At 42.5% G+C, this 21,110-nt stretch overlaps 1 protein-coding gene across 1 annotated transcript in view; it reads right to left on the bottom strand.

The window, feature by feature from the left end:
• LOC148135648 (putative G protein-coupled receptor 139) overlaps positions 1-14,626 on the bottom strand; it is a 115,763-nt gene extending 101,137 nt beyond the window's left edge. The window contains exon 1 of the mRNA XM_087984867.1: positions 14,494-14,626. Coding sequence (XP_087840993.1) covers positions 14,494-14,626 — 133 coding nt within the window. The remainder of the gene's footprint in view (positions 1-14,493) is intronic.
• Positions 14,627-21,110: the final 6,484 nt, after the last annotated feature.

The following is a 21,110-nucleotide window of genomic DNA, read 5'->3' as shown; positions in this document are numbered from 1 at the left end:
GCATTCCAGACATTCACTACCTTCTGAGAGAAAACATCACTTTGCATCTCAGATAGAAATCGTTGTTCCATATTCGGTATCTTTGTCATCGAGTTCGAGACTCTACTCAGGAATGGTAACAACTTCTCAACATCTACCTTCTCCAGTCCCTTCCGTGTCTTGTATTTTTCAGCAATATCACTCCTCATTCATTTAAACCCCAATAAATAATCGCCTCTCCACTTTACAGATTTTCAATAACACAACCCTTTCATCGGTCGAAGCCGGCTAATGAAACAACCTAGTTACTTGCTGCAACAACATGCTAACCTTATGTTTCATACACAGAAACACTCCAATCTCTTTGTACTGTTCTTTTTCTGGAAGTCCTCTCCATTAAATGACAGTCTGCCTTTTGATTCTCAGTGTCATCCTCAACCTCGGATGTATATTGCACTCAGCTCCCTCCTTCAGGCTATCAGTATAGAGTGTAAATAACTGATGCCATCGCTCTGATAGCTGTGGTCCTCCAGCAGATATACCTTTATCATGAAGATCCATTAATCCTGACTCTCCGATTTCTATATGTTAAGCAATCATCATCCCATGTTAAGACATTCTCCATCATCCTACGGGCATCTGTCTTATGTGAGAACTTTTATTTTGTAATACCTTGTGGAAAAGGTCTGGAAAGCCTGGTGTCTAACAGATCCCCATTATCAAGTCCGCTTGTTACATTCTCAGGTATTTCCAGAAATACTTTGCATGATTTTACGGACAAAATATACCTTCCCTTTCAGAAAATCACTCTGAACCTGCGCGAAGCTTTTCTAAATGTCAATGTGAGCCAGGTTTTCCAAATTAAGCTAGTCCCATCTGCTTTCATTTGACCAATATGCCTCGAAATGTTTCGCATCCATATGTTTGTCTAAATGAGTTATAAATTTGTTAGCTGTACTGGCATCTATCACTCTTCCTCTGGCAGCTCTTTCCATACCCACACCACCCTCTGTGTAAAAACATTGCCCCTGCGTCCCTTGTAAATTTTCCCTCTTTCACCTTAAACCTATGCCTTCTTCGGCTGAACTCCCCCATCCTGTGGAAAAGACATTGGCTTTCACCCTCTCCATACCTCTCATGATTTTAGAAACTTCCATAATGTCATCCCTCAACCTTCTACACTGCAACCAATACTAACTTCAAGAACAAGCATTTAAAGATAAACACTGCAAATTTGAAACTATAGTAAACATGACAGGTAAACAATACTCAGTCCAAACGTCATACTGTGATTTGTTTTTCACCCAATTACTATACTAAGACAGCATGAAACGCTTCCTAGTGCCAATAAGACGTCAAGCACCTTTGTCTAAAGGGGGCGATGATCTCGACAGTGAAAACGTATTTATGGTCAGATCTTTATAATGCCACATAATCAACATTCTCCCTCCTGGCCTCCCTATGATCTTGGGTGCATGTGTCTTGTTTATCTTGCACTCAATAGAGAGTACCCCTTTCTCCATTCACACCTTAAGTTAAACCCATTTTATATCATCTTCTCATTCACCACTGCTAAAAGCCGGTTTTTCTTTGCCACGCCCTTTTTTCCCTGTCACCCATCTCCCACCTCTGGAAAGCGATGACAAAGTCAAGGTTCCAATCCTTTTCAGTTGTGAAGAAGTGTCACACTGGGCTTGAAATGCTAACGCTGTTTCTCTGTCTCTGCAGATACTGATAGACCTGCTGAATTTCTCCAGAAATGAATAGGCACGGAACATTTTTTCACAAAACAAATGACTATGGATACTGGTAATAAAAATACTAAAATTGCTTGACAAACTGGGAGCTTTGTCGAGGGTCACTGTACCTGAAAGATAAACACTGCATTCATTCCAGAAGATGCTGCAATTTCTTCAGCAATTTCTGTCTTTGGACAATTTCCAAAGAAGTATGTCAAAGATGCTCAAACATCCTGTCCAACATGGAGTGCCGTACACTGGGAACTGAAGAATAACGCATGGTAGATAAGTTCCTTGACTCTGAAACTACAAAGTCTGGCATCACTGACACTGCAGAGCTCTTAATCAAGGTCAGGGAGATAAACAGAGGGAAACACATTCACTTCAAATACAGAAGTTGACATTGTGGAAGAGAAAGGATTTCGATCATTACTTTAAATAGATTGAGTTAAAGTAACAAATTAGAGGCGTGACACAAGGAAGAGGCGCTCAGCAGAATGAGAATATGAAAATGCAAGTGTTACCGCATCAGAAACCAGGTTAGGTAGAGAATACAGGACTGATAGGTGAATGGGTCTCGGTGTGAATTGGGGGACAATCAGTAGAATTGAATTGTAGATATTGCATCTCAAACTGTGTTATCATTTGATGCTGCAGCAACAGCAGAAGCAGAACTGTATTCGACGACAATTGTAACAGTTTCCTGACGATAATTCATCAGTCTACCATTACCATTAAGCTGATCCATGGTTCAGTGATGAGTGTGGGTGAACATGCCAGGGTCGGAATCACGTGGACCTAAACCTGTTGACAACCCATTAAAGCTACCACACTTAACTGGTTAAATTGCGACCAGCAGAACTAATTTCCGATGGAGAGAGGAAATAATCCCAAGACTAACAGATCCGATCTAAGGTCAGTCCGTCCTGCCAAATCCAAACAATAATATCGATGGACTATTAAACAATTTACTGGAGGAGAGGACTCCACAAATATCCTCATCCTAAATATCGGAACAGTTTTGTACGTCAGTGAAAAATGCCAAGGATGTGGTGTCTGCCCTATCCTCAGCCAGAAGTGTTGAGTGGATGATCCACCTCACACTCATCATGATTCGCACAGAATCGCAGATGCCAGTCTTCAAACAATTCGATTTGCTATACGGGCATGAAGAAACAGCTGAACACAATAGATACAACAAAGGCAATGGGCCCTGACCCCATTCCTGCAATAGGATTGAAGACTTGTGCTGCATAACAAGCCGTGTCCCTGGGGAAGTTGTTTCATTCCATCTCCAAATCTGACATCTCCCTGGCAATGTGGAAAATTACTTAACTATGTCCAGTCCCTGAATAGGAGAATAATTACAATCTGACCAATTACCACACCCTTAGTCCCATCACGACAGTCAAATTGGTGGGAATACGTTTTGATGGAGCAAAGTAGCACCGAAACAATCAGGTCAGTGTGGTTTCTGATAGGGCCCCATGTGGAGATGGTGCTGTAGTGAACATATCATTGGATTACGAATCCAGACCAGGATAATGCTCTGGCAGCTGGTGGAAGTTAAATATAATTAATAAAGTATCGAGACCTAAAACCTGGTGTCAGTAATAGTGATCTTGTGTCCAATGTTGATTGTAAACATCAATCTCCTTCACCAATATTCTTTCAGGAAGTGAATCTCCCGTGCGTTCCTTGTCTGGCCGAAAAGTGACTCCAGACGCACAGACATGGTCTCTGAATCGGCCACGTGAGACACTCAATTATATCAAACTACTCTGAGGTTATTAAATGATAAAACCTGACAGAACACCCGGAATCAACATCGTTATCAGAAAAGGGAATGGGAAACACAGTCCTGTTGACCCTGCATATACATCCTTCCTAACATCTGAGAGCTTGTGACAACATTTGCAGAGCTTTCCCACAGACTGCACAGAAGCATCGGGAGAGGAGGAGGTCATTCAGCACATTGAGCTTTCCCCATGCTATTTCATGGCCGAACATCTCCTCAATGCAGTTTTCCCCACACAATGTTCATATCCCAAAATATGTTTAAACATTATGAACTATAGTGCCTTCGGCCCATCAATATATAGGCAGTTCTCTGATAGTGCTTGTTTGTTAAGTGCCATTTGACTGCAATGCGATTCGTGAATCGCTTTCTATAAAGTGAACTATCATCCCTGATTCCAATCTGTCACACCCTGGCAGAGTTTTATGTATCTCACTGAGTTCTCCACTCATTTTCCTAAAGCCCATGGAATACAGGTCCAGTCACCCCAAATTCTGCTCCCACAACTAGCTGTCATCCCAGAGATTAGTCTGGTCATCCTTCACTGCACTCCCTCGATGTCAGGTTTGCCCTTTTTTAGGTAAGGACACTAAAATTGCACACAATACTACACAATGTTCGAGATGGAGCCCCAAAACGGCCCTGTACAGTTGCAGTAAATGACCCTTACTCCTATATTCTAAATCCCCTTGAATTGAAGGATAATAAACCATTTATCTTCCTACCTGCTTTCTGCTCCTTCAATATTGCTTTCAGTGACTGGTGTACAGGAAGATCCAGATTCTTTTCAATGTTACAGCTCCCTACTTGCTGGGTCTATGTACACTGTACACAGCGTGCCAATGCCATTCCCAGTATTGGCTTCCGTGTTCAGACGTCACTGCCCTACATGGACTCGGAAAGCAGCGCAGAAATAAACAAAAATGCAGCTTAAGTTCATTTATGTATCTCACTGAGTCTTGATGAATACCACTTATCACTGGATGCCATCCTGAGAAGGACACTTTTATCCCCATTCTCTGCTTTCTGTCAGACAGCCATGCATCTATCCAAGCTAGCACTTTGCCTGTAACACCAGGGGCCCTGATCGTTCTCAATAGCCTCCTGCGTGGCACCTTATCAATGGAATTTAGAGAAGCAGGTGGATAACATCTACTGGTTCTCCTTGGTCAAATCTGCTCGTTACTCCCTCAAAGTATTCCAGCTGGGCATGACCTCCCATTGATGGAACAATGCTGACTTTGCACTATTTTGCTAAATCCAAGTATTCAGAAATCCCATCCTTATCGATGGATTCCAGGATGTTACGCACAAACAAGGTTAGGCTAATCAATCTGTAATTTTCCATCTTCTGCCTAAATCCCGTATTAAATGGACTGTCACGTTAGCAAATTTCCAGCCATTCCTGATTTTAGTCATTCCTGAAAGATTACCACTTTCACTTTCACTACCTCTTCAGCTATGTCCCTTACAATTCTGGGGTGTATTCCATATGGTTCCGGTCATTTATCCAAATTCAGGCCATTCAGTTTTCTAGCATGATCTCCTTGGTGACGACCATCATACTCAGCTCTGCCTTCTCACTCTCTTCAATTTTTGAGAAATTAGTCGTGTCTTCCACCATGAACATTGATGCAAAGTTCCTCATTCATTTCTTTGTTTTCCACTACTGTCTCTCCAGCATCATTTTCCAGTGGTCCATATTCACTTTTCGCCTCTCTTTTGCTCGTTATATATCTAAAGATCCTCTTCCAGCCTCCTTTGTATTACTGGTTAGCTTACTTCCATATCTAATCTTCTCTGTCCTTTTTTCCCCTCAGTTAGTCTTTGTAAGTGTCCCAATTCTCTAGTTTCCCACTGCCCTTCACCATACTATACGCTTGCTCTTTTGCTTGTATGCAATCCTTGACTTCCGTCGTCAGCCCCGGCTGCCTCATCCTCCCTGTACCATGCCTCTATTCCACGGCAAGAATCCCTGCTCTGTCTCCTGAATTAATCTTGGAATCTGCTGCCATTGCTGTTCCCCTGTCTTTCATGCTTGACCCCTCTCCCAGTGAATTCTACCCAGCTTCTCCCTTATGCCTCTGTAGTTGTCTTTATTCAGCTGAAATAATGTTACCTCTGATTCTATCTCCTCTCTCTCTCAAATTGCAGAATAAATTCAATCATGTTCTGATCATTGCTTCCGAAGTTTACCTTCACCCTAATCTCCCCTACGAATCCTGCGTCATTAAATCCAGTATCATTTGTCCCCGAGGGCGCTCCTCCAGACGTTGCTACAAAAAACCACCTCATAAACATTCCTAAAATTCCTTTTCTTGCGAACGACTGCCAATCGTATGCTACCAGTGCGCGTATACTGAAATCACCAGTGATTACTGTACTTTCCCTTTTCTACACATCTTTTCTATCTCCTGGTGTATCTTGTGCCCCAGGTCTTGACTACCCTTTGGAGCCCTGTAAAAGGCTTCAACTGTGGTTGTCTTACCTTTGTGGTTCCTCAATTCTATCCAGGCTGATTCTACACCATCTGACCTTACTTCCTTTCTTACTATTCATTTAATCTCAATTCTTACTTATAATGCAAATCCACTCCCTCTGCCCATCTTTTTGATAGGATAAATATCCAGATTGCCTTGCAGCCACATCTCTGTGATGCCCATCGCTTCATACCGGCTGATTTAATTAGATTAGATTAGATTACATTACATCACATTGTGGAAACAGGCCCTTCGGCCCAACAAGTCCACACCGACCCCCTGAAGCGAACCCACCCATACCCCTACATTTACCCCTTACCTAACACTACGGGCAATTTAGTACGGCCAATTCACCTGACCCTGCACATCTTTGGACTCCGGAGGAAACCCACGCAGGCACGGGGAAACGTGCAAACTCCACACAGTCAGTTGCCTGAGGCGGAAATTGAAACCGGGTCTCTGGCGCTGTGAGGCAACATTGCTAACCATTGTGCCACCGTGCCGCCCACAAGCGCCACAAGCTCTGCGCCACAAGCTCATTTACCTTATTCCTTATACAGCATGCATTCAGTTATAACCCCTTCAGTCCTGCATTAACCGTCCCTCTTCTCATTGTCATTCATTTGTGCAGTGTGCTTGAAGTTTAACATGTTAAACATTTCCAGATGCTCTATCATATTTGTGCGTGTGCTGGAGACTTTAATAACCTCTCCTGAGTTCTGTCCTCTTACCTCCTCTTTTAATTCGGCTTTTCTAATTAAACTCTATAACTGCACCCCCACCCCGCACACACACAAACACACACAGACACACAATTACACACACACACACATACACACACACACACACTCACACACACACACATATACACACACACACACACACACACGGATACACATACACAGACACACAGACACACACACAGACACACACACACAGACACACACACACATACACACACTGAGGCACACACGCACACATACACAGATACACAGACACAAGACACACACACAGACACACACACATACACACACAGAGACACAGACACACACACACACACACACAGACACACACACAGACAGACACACAATCACACACACACATACACACACACACACACACACACATACACACACACATACACACACAGACACACAACGGATACACACACACAGACACACAGACACACGGATAAACACAGACACACGGATAAACACACACACATACACACACACACACACATACACACACACACACACACACGGATACACACACACAGACACACACATACACGGATACACACAAACGGACACACACACACACAGATACACACACACACACACACGCACGGACACACACACACATACAACACACAGACACACACACAGACACACAGACACACACAGGCACACGTACATACACACAGAGACACACAGACACACACACAGACACACACACACACGGATACACACACACACGGATGCACACAAAGAGACACACACACAGATACACAGACACACACACGCACGGACACACACACATACAACACACAGACACACACACAGACACACGTACATACACACAGAGACACACAGACACACTCACACAGACACACACACACTCACACACACACATACACACACACATACAAACACACTGACACACACACATACGCACACACAGACACACACAGACACACACACATACACACACACATACACACACACAGACACAGACACACGCACACAGACACACACAATCACACACAGATACACACACATACACACAGCCACACACACACACAGATACACTCATTTACACACAGAGACACACACAGAGACACACACACACAAACACACAGACACACATACACACAGACACACACAGACACACACACACATACACACACACAGACATACACACACATATACACACACACAGAGGCACACGGACACACACACTCACACGCACACACTCACACACTCACACGCACACACACACACGCTCCTAATCAGTCTAAAGCTCTGTCTCCAGCCCTGGTTAGGATTCACTCGGACTCTGGTCCCAGCGCGGTTCAGATGACGACTGTCCCATTGGAGCAAGTCCTTTCTTCCTCAGTAATAAAATCTGTTTATTGAACACAAAATATAAGGATAAAAAAAGCTTTTCTGTACATACCAAATTATGAAATCTACAAAAAGACAATATTATTAAAATATACTTACTATGTGGAGCTATATAAATTTTAATGTGAATTACAAAACCATGGAAGTAGTATGAAAACTTTATCAATCATTATTTGAGCCAGAGCTGAGGTCCTGATTTCCCCTCTGCCAGTGATTCCCTTCACTGGGACTCCCCCCTGCCTCTCACGCAGTGTCTAGAGGGGCTACAAGTTTCTATTGGTCCAGCATGTTTAAATTAATCCACCTTCTTCCTGGAAGCAATTTATTGGTCTATTGGATTGTGTTTAACTGTTAGCAACTCAGCTCTGGGATGTTTTTGGCGATAAATGATCTGGGATGACAGCCAGTATCAGCATGGTGCTCACAGGGTATGGCACCAGACAAAGGGCTTACAGTCTGTGAGAGTTTCTAAGAAACGTTTCTGTGTATTTCTCTTCATGCTGTCTCCTGATCTAACTTCACGTTCGTCTGACACCCCTTGCTCTCACTCACTCTGTCGCTCCTTTTATTTCACTTTGTTTATCTCACTTCACTGTATTTCTCTCTGTTTATTCCTCTCCCACTCAGTCTAGCTCCGATCATTCCCTCTATTTTCAAGTTATCATTCTGGTGAGCTCATGAACGCATGGTGGGCTGAATGGCCTCCTTCTGTGTTGTATTAATTCTGAAGTTCTCTGACCACAGTAACAAGTTTTGGTGCCTGTCGAGACAAGCTGGTCCAGTGAAGGACACATTGGACAATTAACCATTATCTCTTCCTATTTTCTGACATGCAGCGACATCGAAATATCTGTTCAAACAAACAGATGCCTCAAATTAAAATCAGCACACTTCAGATTGCCAGGCCACTGTGTTCAGTACCCTCTGCCTGTTTTTTGTTTTGTTTTGTTGGTCTTAGCTGAACTGGGATTAGTTTCTAACTCAGTCTCTGTACCTGTGGCCTACTGCTGTGATTCCACACACCCCTCCCCCACTGCTGCTACACACTAGTTTAAACCCTCGTAAAGAACAATAGCAAATCTGCCTGCCAGGAGATTGCTACCAGTTCAGGTCCATCCCGTCCATCTTGTTTATATCATACCAACCCGGGAATCCCAATGATCCACTTATCAGAGAGTGTTATCAGTTCATGTGCATCCGGTCCTTCTTGTGTGTATCCTACTGACCCGTGTATCCCAATAATCTACATATCATAAATTGCTGCCAGTTCAGGTTCATACCGTCCATTTTGTGTATATCCTACCGACATGGGAATCGCAATGATCCACATATCGGAAGTGCTGCCTGCTCGACCAGCACTTTGATCGTGTATTTATCTGTGCTACCTTACGATTCCTAACCTCACTCGCACGAGACATATTCTAATGTCTCCAAAATTGGAATAACCTTTCAGCACATCTCCAGCAAGGCATTTTCTTTAAACTGGATAGACTTGATAATAAAAACTTAAGTGTGACTTCAGGAATGTGAGACCACTAAATCAGTCCAATGACCATCGGACCTGATATCTATCCCCGCCACCAAACCTGTTTGACAAGGCATACATAAGGACGATCTATTTGTAGATGGACGAGAATAAGCAGAAGATTAGAACATGGCAGATCAGATGGATGTAATGCAGCCTTTTTACTCTGCTTTGATATTCTGTTGGATTCTAGTTATTCTGTTCCTTTCCTAGTTATCCAGCATCCCCAGCGAATCAGAAAGTTCCCAGTGTCATTGTGTGCACAGTCCTGCGAAGGGAGTATCCAATGCCAGGCAATGGGGTGTGAGGTGGCCCAGGGGTGGCACAAGGAAAGGCTGCATGTAGTGCCGATGGACTGAGGGAACTGAGAGAGATGGAATGGGCATTCAGGGACACTGCACTCAGACAAGTGGCCGGGCAAGATTCCTAACCACCCAATGAACTCGTGAACCACGACTGCTTTAACAAAAACCTGTCACATTTGTTGCATTTCATCATCGAAATAAAGCAAAAATACTGCAGATGGTAGAAATTTGAAGCAAACACAGAGACGTATTGTAGAGAAAGAAAAGAGTTAATGCTCCCAATGCAGACACGGGAAGAATGTACAAAGTCCACACAGACAGGGTCCAGAGATTGGAAATGAAACCAAGTGCCTAGCACTGTGAGGCAGCATTGTTGTGTCACCAGGCTGGTCAATGCTGGATAATTGGGGATAGAAAAGTTAAAAGCATAGATACTGTTCTCCGTGATCGGGATTAAGAGTTCTGAAGGTTGTGTTGCCTACATGGTGCTCGGGTTTGGGATATATCATCTGGGTTGCAGAACTTGAAGCGGGCGGGGAATGATCCAGTGTTCAGGGTCCGTGTAGGTACCGACAGCTGGACAAACAAATGACAATGAGAAGAGCGACTGGTAATACAGGACTGAACTGTTATATCAGAATGTATGCTGTCTAAGAAATAAGGTAAATGAGCTTGTGACTCATCCATAAATTGGCAGGTACGACATAGTGGGCATTACAGTGACATCGCTGCAACAGCATCAGGATTCAGAGCTGAATATTCAAGGATATTCATCCTGTCGAAAAGATAGGCAGTTGGGCAGAGAGATAGAGTTGCCTCAGTATTAAGAATGGAATTGAATCAATAATCAATAATAAGAAATGAAATAAGGTCAGATGGTGTAGAATCTATGTCAATAGAATTGAGGAATCAAAAAGGTGAAAAAATGTAGTTGGAGTTATATACAGGGAGCTAGGGTGTAAGATACACCAGGAGCTAGAAAGATCTGCAGGAAAGGCAAAGTTACAGTGATCATTTGGGATTTTATTATACAAATGGACTGGGAATTCGGATTGATAGTGGTTGGCAGGAAAATGAATTTGTGGAATGGCTTTTGGAGCAGCTTATGCAGGCAGACTAGATGAGGGGAGCTGAAAATGACAGTGATGATAATATGATTGAATTTACTGTGCAATTTCAGGTGGAGAAGTTAGAATCAGAAGTAACAGTATTACAGCTGAATAAAGGCCATTGCACAGACATGAGTGAGTAGCTGGGTAGAATTGACTGGGAGACGGGCCCAGCAGGAAAGACAGTACAACAGCAATGGCAATATATTTTTGGAGTAATTCAGGATTTATCCCAAGGAAAAAGAGGCTTATATAGGGAGGATGGGACAACCATAGCTGACCAGGGAAGTCAGGTATAACATAAAAGCAAAAGAGAAATGATATAAAGTGGTAAAGTGCAGTGGGAAACCTGAGGATTGGAAAGCTTACAAAGACAAAACAGAGGGCAAACAAAATAAAATTAGGAGAGAGATTATGAAATATGGGGGTAAGCTAGCCAGTAAGATAAAGGAAGAGTGTAACAGTTTCTTTCGATATATAAAGTATAAAAGAGCAGCAAAAGTGAACATTGGATTGCTGGAAAATGGTACTGGAGAGATAGCAGTGGGGAACGAGAAAATGGCCAAGGAACTGAATAATTACTTTGCATCAGCTTTCATGGTGGAAGGCACGAGTAATACCTTAAACATTCAAGAGATTGAGGGGCCAGAACTGAGTATGATGGCCCCCACAATGGAGAACATGCTAGAAAAAAATGTAATAGTCCGAAGGTGGTTAAATAACCTTGACCAGATGGACTACATCCCAGTATTATAAGGGAGATAGATGAAGGGGGAGTGGAGACAATCGTGGTTATCTTTCAGGAATCACGAGAGTAAGGAACGATCCCACAGCACTGGAAACCCACGAAAGTGACACCCCTTTTTAATAAGGGAGTAAGGAAAAAACAAAACAAACACCATTTTAACCTCTGTCATGGGTAAGATCATGGAATCCATTTTGTAGGATGAGATTTCTGAATAGTTGAAAGCGTTTGGTAAAATAGGGCAAAGTCCGAGGGCACAGACTTAAATGAAAGGGAACACTTTTTAGAACAGAAATAAGGAGAAAGTTATTTAACCATAGGGTGGCACAGTGGCACAGTGGTTAGCACTGCTGCCTTGCAGCGCCTGAGACCCGGGTTCAATTCCCGACTCAGGCGACTGACTGTGTGGAGTTTGCACATTCTCCCCCTGTCTGCGTGGGTTTCCTCCGGGTGCTCCGGTTTTCTCCCACAGTCCAAAAATGTGCAAGGTCAGGTGAATTGGCCATGTTAAATTGCCCGTAGTGTTAAGTAAGGGGTAAATGTAGGGGTATGGGTGGGTTTCGCTTCGGCGGGTCGGTGTGGACATGTTGGTCCGAAGGGCCTGTTTCCACACTGTAATGTAATCTAATCTAATCATAGAATGGTGACGCTTTGAAATTTATTCCCCCAGCAGGCTGTGTGGTCAGGTCAGTGATAATATTTGACACGGAGATAGATAGTTTTTGATTATCCAGGGGATGAAGTGTTACGGGGAGAAGGTCGGAGCAGACCCGATGGGCTTAATGTCCTAATTTATGCTCCAATGTCTTATAGTCTTCTGGTTCTAAACCTTAAGGAAGTACCTTGTATCTCTGAGAAGATAGATTCATGTTCTTCATGAAGGTCAGAAGCTGTTGGGAATACTTAACTGTTTTAGAATGAAGGTATTGTGGCTGCTGTCAGGGTGGTGGATAATATGACATTCAGTGGAGGATCACACACCAACTGCACTATATTAATGTGGGGAGAGTTTATTCAAAACTTGGACCTCTCCGTCTCTCTCAATGGGGAGTAGGCGTTGGGGTGGGTGGGCGGAACGTCCGCCCAGGCACTTAAACTATCCCGAATCATGCATCCGGAGTGAAATAGCAGTCATGGAAATTATCACCTTCCCATTGTCTGTTTATAATATATGGAGTGATTGTCCATCCCACTCAGGGTTCAATGCAATCACATCTTATTCTCTCACAGCGCTACAGATCAACCTTCACTCACTCCTCATGGTGCCATAATTTCAGGGATTAATGTGGTGGAACTCCTCTTCACCCTCTCTGTGGTACGGAGATCACTCCATATTAAGGAAAGAAAATCTGTCCACAATACCCCAAATACTGCCTCAACAACACTCATGTTTGATCACAATAATTCATTTCCCTCACTTAGCTGGCTCCATTTCTTTCGTGTGACACAGGAAACAATTCATTTACAATGCACTGCCACTGATGTAGAATTTAAAAACATCCTCTCATCTATAGGTCAGCATCAATACAGCCAGCACCAGAAGTGCCCAAGGAGATGCACATGACTCTTGGAAGAGACTCGCTCACAAAGAATACATCTAAAACAGTGAATGGCTAACTACCTGAATGGAAAGGAGCCGTTGGAATATGGGTTGCAGGCAGAGGAAGAGAGCTACCTTTCCTTTTGTTCTGCCCTCACGGGATGTGTGCAGCCATGGTCAGGCCAACATGTAATGCCGATCTTGAACTGAGTGGCTGTTTCAGGACAATAAATAGTAAAACAAATTGCCGTGGATTTGCAGCTAAACAGAGACGTGACCAGAGAAGGATGACCCACCGCCTTCTCTAATGGGTATAAGGCAAGCCGATATCAACAGATTATCATTCTGTGGTTCTAGAATACGAGCCAATGACGTAACCTACAATACACTGTCTGCCCATCTTTCACATTTTGTGCAGAGAACAAGTTAAACATCTGAAGTGCAATTATTTTGTCATGGACACGTGGTTAGAAGGGACTTGAAACAGATATATGAGGAAATAACAAAGGCACAAACGATGGTGTATTCAGGAATTGAGCTGAGGATGAGGAGGAGACTGGGATGTCTTAATGGTGGAACTAGACAGGATTGGTATATGGGGAGGATATGGAGATGTACACTTTGCAGGAGAAAACGAATCAAAGAGGTTGAGAACAGTGTGATTCTAGAATACGAGCCAATGACGTGACCCACCATACACTGTCTGCCCATCTTTCAGATTTTGTGCAGAGAACAAGTTAAACATCTCAATTGCAATCATTTTGCAGTGGGCACGTGGTAAGAAGGGAGTTGAAACAGATGTATCTGGAATTCACAAAGTCACAAACGATGTTTTATTCAGGAATTGAACTGAGGCTGAGGAGGAGACTGGGATGTCTTAATGGTGGTACTGGACAGGATTGGTATGTGGGGAGGATATGGAAATGTACACATTGCAGGAGAAAACGAATTAAAGAGGTTGAGAACAGTGTGTTTTACCATCGCGTATTGGTGAGTAACGTATAAATAATAGTTTGCTAGTTATAATTCTTAAGGAATAGAATCTTTGATTGGAGCTGAAAACGTTGGCTTGCACCTTCCCAAAATCTGCATATCATGATCATCGAATCAGTTCAGACCGTTTCACTAAACAGACAAAGTGACTTACCAGGAGCACCAACTATAGCAAGGATAGGATAGTAACTAGCTTGAATAACCAGCAGTACATATTCAATCCGCGATGCTAATGATATCCAAGGCTGGGAAAGCTTGTAAAGACCGTAGGCTAAACTCCTATCCATTGTTGGAACATTCCAGTCTAATGTTCCCAGATTTCCATCTCTCCTGCCCTTATCTCTGAAGCTGCTAATCCCTTTTCTTGCTGTTGGACATGCTCCCGCTCACACTATGGGATAAAACACTGAAAGCTTTCCCTTATTGATAGAAGAGACAAACTGTCAAGGGATGCATACGATCCATGGAGACATAATTACATAATTACAATCGCTGAACAAATAGCTCCAGTTAACCCCTTTGAATTCAAAGCTACATTATTGAAATCCAAAATAACGTTGAACATTTATGATTTCTGGGTGTGATATGCAAGTGTGATTGAATGAAGGAATGTTGAAGATGGCAGATTGATTGTGTGCAATCATTCAGTCAGCCTTGGATATGGAAGTAATGCCAGAAGACTTACGGAACATAGACATGCTTCTCTGTTCATAAATACAGAAATAAATCCCGGAATTACTGATCAGTCATTGCAATGTCTGTAAAACATTGAGAAAACAACTATCATCCATGATGTGATAGCAAAATCTGTCAAAAAAGAAAACCTTGGGTTACAACAAACAAACGGCATGGATACGTTAACAGAGAATTGCACATGTCCAACACAGTTCAGATTGTTATTCCACGATCAGAGAGGGAAGCTGTGGGTCATGCTGTTGATGTTATCGATGTTAAGGAACTGTCATGAAGTGTCATTTAGTGGACTTCGATTACAGTGTGATTATGATGTTGGGGAAAAGACAGAAGATGGAGAGGACAGGGGGACATGGCTGATTAGATTGGGTGGAGGGACAGTGATGTTCCCCAGTTACCAGAATTGGAATGTTACTCTTTGTAATTCATACGATGAACTGATTCAAGAATACATCTACAATGAGGAATTAGCAGAGACAATATTAATGAAATGTGTTTATGCAATATAAAATACAGGAACAAAATGATTCCCTGCACCCACCAATATATGCAAAGTACAAAGAGATAAGGTTGTTAAAATGCACTCCTGATGTTGAGCTATATAAATTGAAATGTGAATTACATAACTAGGAAAGTGGTATGCAAACTTTCTCAATCATTATTTGACCCACAGCTAAGATCGTGATTTCACCTCTGTCAGTGAATCCCCTCACTGAGATTCTCTGGCCTAGTCTCTCAGACAGTATCGGTGTGGGGGAGGGCGTCATGGAGGTGGGGTGGTGGTTATCATTTCTTGCTGCTCTTAGCACAGTCTATTTAAAACCTCCGCGTTCTCCATGGAACCAATATATTGGCCTAATGGGTTCTGTTTAGCTGTCAGTAACCCAGCTCTGTGATATTGTGGGAAATAAATAATTTGGGATGACAGCCAGTATCAGCACAGTGCTCACGGTGTATGGAGCCCAGACAAAGTGCTTGCCGTCCAGAGGAATTTCTAAATAAAGCTTCTAAATATTTATCTACCGTAATGCAGTCTTCTGATCTATCTGACTTCACCCTCATCTAACACCTCTTCCTCTCGCACTCATTTAGTCGCTCCCCTTTCTATCCTCTCTCAGTTTATCTCCCTACACTTGCTTCCTCTCTGTTTATTTCTCTCTCACACAACCTCTCTTCACAAACTCTCTCTATCTCCAATTGTGCAGTTGGAGAGCTTGGACTCCACAGTGGGCTGAATGGCCTCCATCCATGCCATAATAATTGAGGTTCTCTGACCCACAATAAATACTTCCTGGACAGACCTGCTGGTCCGGTGACAGGTACAGTGCACAATCACTCATTATCTTTTCCTGCTCTTCTCAGGTGTACAGCTGCGTTGAAATGTCTGTTCAAACAAAACAGACTGAATGAAATGCGAACAGTCGAGAAGACGTTCATGAGTATGTATTTCAATCAAGGGATTTAATGAAGGATGAGATTCCAGAATAACATAAGCAATGAATGAAAAACAGGGTAACACAGGACATAGCAGCTGAGTACAACATGTGTTTACAAGTAGGTCTCATGGTATTACAAATAGATTATCGATCCAGAAAAATCAGCTCCTGTTCTGTGGATCCAGGTGGAATCCCGCCACTGCAGATGGTGGAAATTCAATTCAATAATGTAAAGATATCCCTGGAATTAAGAATCTACTGATGAGAATAAAATCATTGCCGATTGTCAGAAAAATCCATCTGGTTCACCAATATCCTGCAATGAAGGAATCTTCCATCCTCACCTGGTCTGGCTGACATGCAACTGCAAAGCAATGTCATTGACTCTCAATCACCCCCTGCAATGGTCTAATAAGTCATTTAGTTGTACCAATCGCTATATTGTTTGAAACAAATGAAACCAGATGGAACACTTGGCATCGAAATGGGAACCAGACAAGCCAACATTCGAAACATCAATGTAGAACCTGCAAAGTCTTCCTTACTAATATCTGAGGTCTAGTGTCAACACTGGAACAACTGCCTTACAGACACGTTAAGCAACAGCCTGACATAGACATACCCACGGAATCATACTGTAAGAAATGGTAAAATGTGTTGTTTTTCAAGGGAGTATATGATGGATCTAGGAAAGTATTAGGGAAATGCATATTTATTTTTAATGCGGATTAAAAGTACTCACTTTAATGTAGAATTATTAAAGAAATGTTTACAACAGTAGTTTCAGCAAAAACCTAAGTTTGCTGAAACATATAAGCGAGGCACTAAAAGGTACATTGTTAAGATTATGTTCAAGAATGGAATGTACCTATGAACAATGAAAGATATTACAAAATGGAAGAAGGGAACATCAAGATACAAGTTTAGCCTTATGTCAGCACATACAAGGGGGAATATTGCCAACTTCGAAAGAAGGGGGCAATGGGTGTGGAGTATAGATGAGCAAAGATGAAATGGTAAGAAAGATTGGCTAATGTAGGGATCGGAAGAGGTGGCCTCACGTAGCTCAAAAAGTATAACTGTCTAGTACTTTGAAATCTCTTGCCTTCAATTGCTTTCTGAAATTGGGGTCCTTTCTTGCAAGATCGTAAAATAAATTGTCTTGTTTCCAGGTTTGGTGGTCTCATATAATTTTATTGAGTTTGTTTCTTACAGATTTGAGGGCTCGTCCGGGATTCCAAGCTCCTGTCGCTCGGCAATTTCGGAAAAATCGGAGAAGATGAACCCACCGATTTCGCCAGTCTCAACTTTCCCCCATTGCCGCGGCAGCTCGGGCGAGCGAGATCGGACTGAGAGACCCTGGAAACAAGACGCGTAGACGCGACGCGACGGATTCAGTTGGGTAACTCGTGCAAAAAAACGGGTAAGATAAAGGTCTTAAAAGAGTATTATCCCGGCGACCGGGGTAGGCAGAGGGTTTTGGTTTGTTGTCAGTCTTTGCCACGAGCGAGGCGCACTAAGACGCAGTGGGTTGGTGGTGTAACTGTTATGGGCTTAAGACCCACATTCACGGGCGGCCGGGATTTGCAGCAGCATTTGTTCTTTTGCCGTGGTTCTAGGTGCGCTGAGACGTAGTGTTTTGACGGGTAACTCTTATGTACACAAGACCGATCTAGATTTGTAGCGACATTTGTTGTTGTGGTCTTTGCCACGGACGAGGCGGATTGGTCGGGTAACTCTTATGGACTTAAGGCCTGCATTCGAGCGGCCATGATTTGCAGCATTACTTGGTGTTTCGCCGCGGTGCGAAGGGCACTAAGACGTGGTGTTCGGTCGGGTTACTCGTGTTTACATAAGACACGGGTAAAGGTAAATTTCGGGCGACCAAGATTGACAACGGTTTTTGCTGTCTGGTATTGCCACGGGATGGGACGCACATTCGACCAGGTAACTCTTGGGCACAGACCAAGGTATGAAAATTGACCTTTTCGTATTACCTTGGTGGTCGGTACCGTAGAGAAGTACATGAGGAATGGCAACTTACAAACATAGAGAATAAAGGTCTTTAATTGGCTAGATCAATCTAACGAGTAAGGTGTCTAACTGATTCGATCACCCAGCCATATACCGGTTTTTAAGAGAGGAAATCCCCCACGCGAAGGTCTGAAGTAGGTGTGGAAGAAGGTGACAGCGGACCTCAGAGAGGTTAATTAAAATTACATAAAGGAACAGCCGAGTATTTTCAATGGGAAATAATAATAGTGATTTAAGTGTAGCAGGAGAAATTAAACGGATGTCCGAGGACCGCTTTCCAACGGACTGCCCTTTAGGAAAAATGTTACCAGATTGGAAATACAATCCTGGGACGCAAGGAAATGATAAAAAAACAAATTATAAAACGTCCGTAGAAAACAGCCTTGCAGTCAGGACGAATCAGATTATGCTTCGTGTCCGAAGGGCTAGTAGCTGAAGGGCGACTGTGGCTATACTTCGTAACTAACTTGCAGCCAGACATCCAGAAAAATGCTCAAAACCTCGAGGAGAGAGAGACAGAGAGAGAAGAGCTGTACAGCTAGGAGCATGCTTAACCTTTTGTGATTCAGTTTGAATGCACATTTGTTGGTTGGTGATCAAATGTTCCCTGTAGCGTGAGGTCTGGGACTGTTTAGAACCTGATTTCTATTTTGGAAAATTTACCATGATTTCCTTTAAGGTTAAGGATATTGCAAGATTATGAAAAAAATGTTAACTCCTGTTCTTTTTACAGGTCATGACTGTCTTACTATTAGTTTCTAACTAATCTATTTCATTCTTAAATAAAAGGGATTTGTGGAGGACAGTTGACGTATCAGTTCAACATTAGATTGTAATAAATAAAAACAAAAACGAAAATCCTATGGTTGAAATCGGAGACCTTGGATTCGGCCATTATTCATGCATTAGAAGATTTTTTTTTAAACTGCCAATAGCATTGTAATTGAGCAATGACTGGTCAAGACTACTTAAGAAAACTAATTTTGGATCAAGGGACTAAAACCGGGTAATTATAATGAATTTCAAAGTTGGGAACTGTATGCATTTTACATTTTAAATATTAAACTTTGAATAAATGTATTTATAATATATAAATATGTATTTGCAAGTAAGATTCAAAAATGTACATCTAGGAACAGGCTTTAAAGTTAGATAATCATAAATTGATAAATTATATTGAGATTACAGGGAGGAAGAAATATTGCAATATTTCTTTAAAAAATCAAGGTCTAAACAAAACATTGAGTGATGAGGAATGACCATGAGGTTGGTTAAATCGGCTCAGCAATTGATCTGGCAACGTAACATGAGAAGCGGAAAGAGAAGGCAAAAATAATGATAAGCTGCGGTTATGAGGTAATAAAGAAAATGTCAAAACTAATAGGATAAGGAAACTGGAATGGTGGCGGGTAGTATGTTGACAAATAAAGGGAGGAGAAGGGATCGGGGAGCAGTTGTTAAGGAGTCTGGTAGACAGGAACAAGGATCAAAGTGGAAATCCCCACAGGCGGAAAGACATGTCACTTTAAGAGAGAGTGTCCAGATCCGAAAAAGGAAGTAAAGGCAGTGCCGTTTATGAACCTTGATGAAAAGTAGGGGTGTCAGGAGTTCCTGCCCTCGGGGACCCACCAGGAAGCCTTGATAAATTTAAAGCTGGGACCTTAAAAAGAGGACGTAGTTTTCTTTTAGTGGATACGGGAGCAGCACGATCATCATTAAGCTTTACACCTAGCGATGTTAAATTAACTAACAAAGGCCTCAAGGATTCTGGAGTAAAAGGCAAAGAATTCTTAAATCAGAATGCAGGACAATGGCTCACAGACTCTAGGATCTTGAAATATGAGACAATCTAAATAGGACAGGATGTCCTTTTGTTAGTCACAGACAGTTGCTAGAATCCAGCTGCATTTCTGTGGCGGAGAGATGGGGGTGGCCCCTGGCAATCCAGAACTTGACTGCCTTGATATTACTGAATATCCAACTGAAGTGCGAATGAACTTCAGATCAAACACGTGGACTGCAGTGGCTCAAGGTTTTCTCAAGGGCAACTGGGAAAGTGAACTAATGCTGGCGTATTCAGAGATACCCATATCCCATTAATGAATAGACGAAGATATCACACACTGGGAAGACAGACAGGGGTATCAAATCGAATTAAACATAATCTTAGATTAATACAGGTTTCGCTTGTTATCTGTAAGGAGAGTGTTCCTGCGATATGGTGTAAAGAGCAGTAGCACTAATTTGCATGGGAAAATGTTTCCCTTTCTTGTAAAAGTGAAAATTCTCTTCGGATTTCTTTTGTTTAGCGAAATAAGGTCCTAATGTAGGTCATTCGGAAAGGCGTTGAAAGGCGAACTTTTGAAAAGCGGGCAATGTCTGTATCTAATTGAGCATGATATTCAGGAAGATGCGATTAGCGAAAAATAAATGTGATCAATCTTACATTTTATTTCCAGCCCAGCTGATCATCATTCTTTTTGTTTGCTCTTTTTTCTTCTCTATCTCTCTTTCTCTATTGACTCCTTCTCCCCTTCAAAGCAGACTTCCTTCTTAACGGTATTAATCGCACTCCTTTCCAGCTACTTTCAGTTCAAGAAAGTTCCCC

Source organism: Chiloscyllium plagiosum, unplaced genomic scaffold (genome assembly GCF_037043375.1).
Source record: "Chiloscyllium plagiosum isolate Xiang-an unplaced genomic scaffold, Cpla_swu_hap1 HiC_scaffold_49, whole genome shotgun sequence".
Classification (NCBI taxonomy): domain Eukaryota; kingdom Metazoa; phylum Chordata; class Chondrichthyes; order Orectolobiformes; family Hemiscylliidae; genus Chiloscyllium; species Chiloscyllium plagiosum.
Note: the sequence above shows the minus strand (reverse complement) of the source record. Positions and strands in the feature narration are given on the sequence as shown.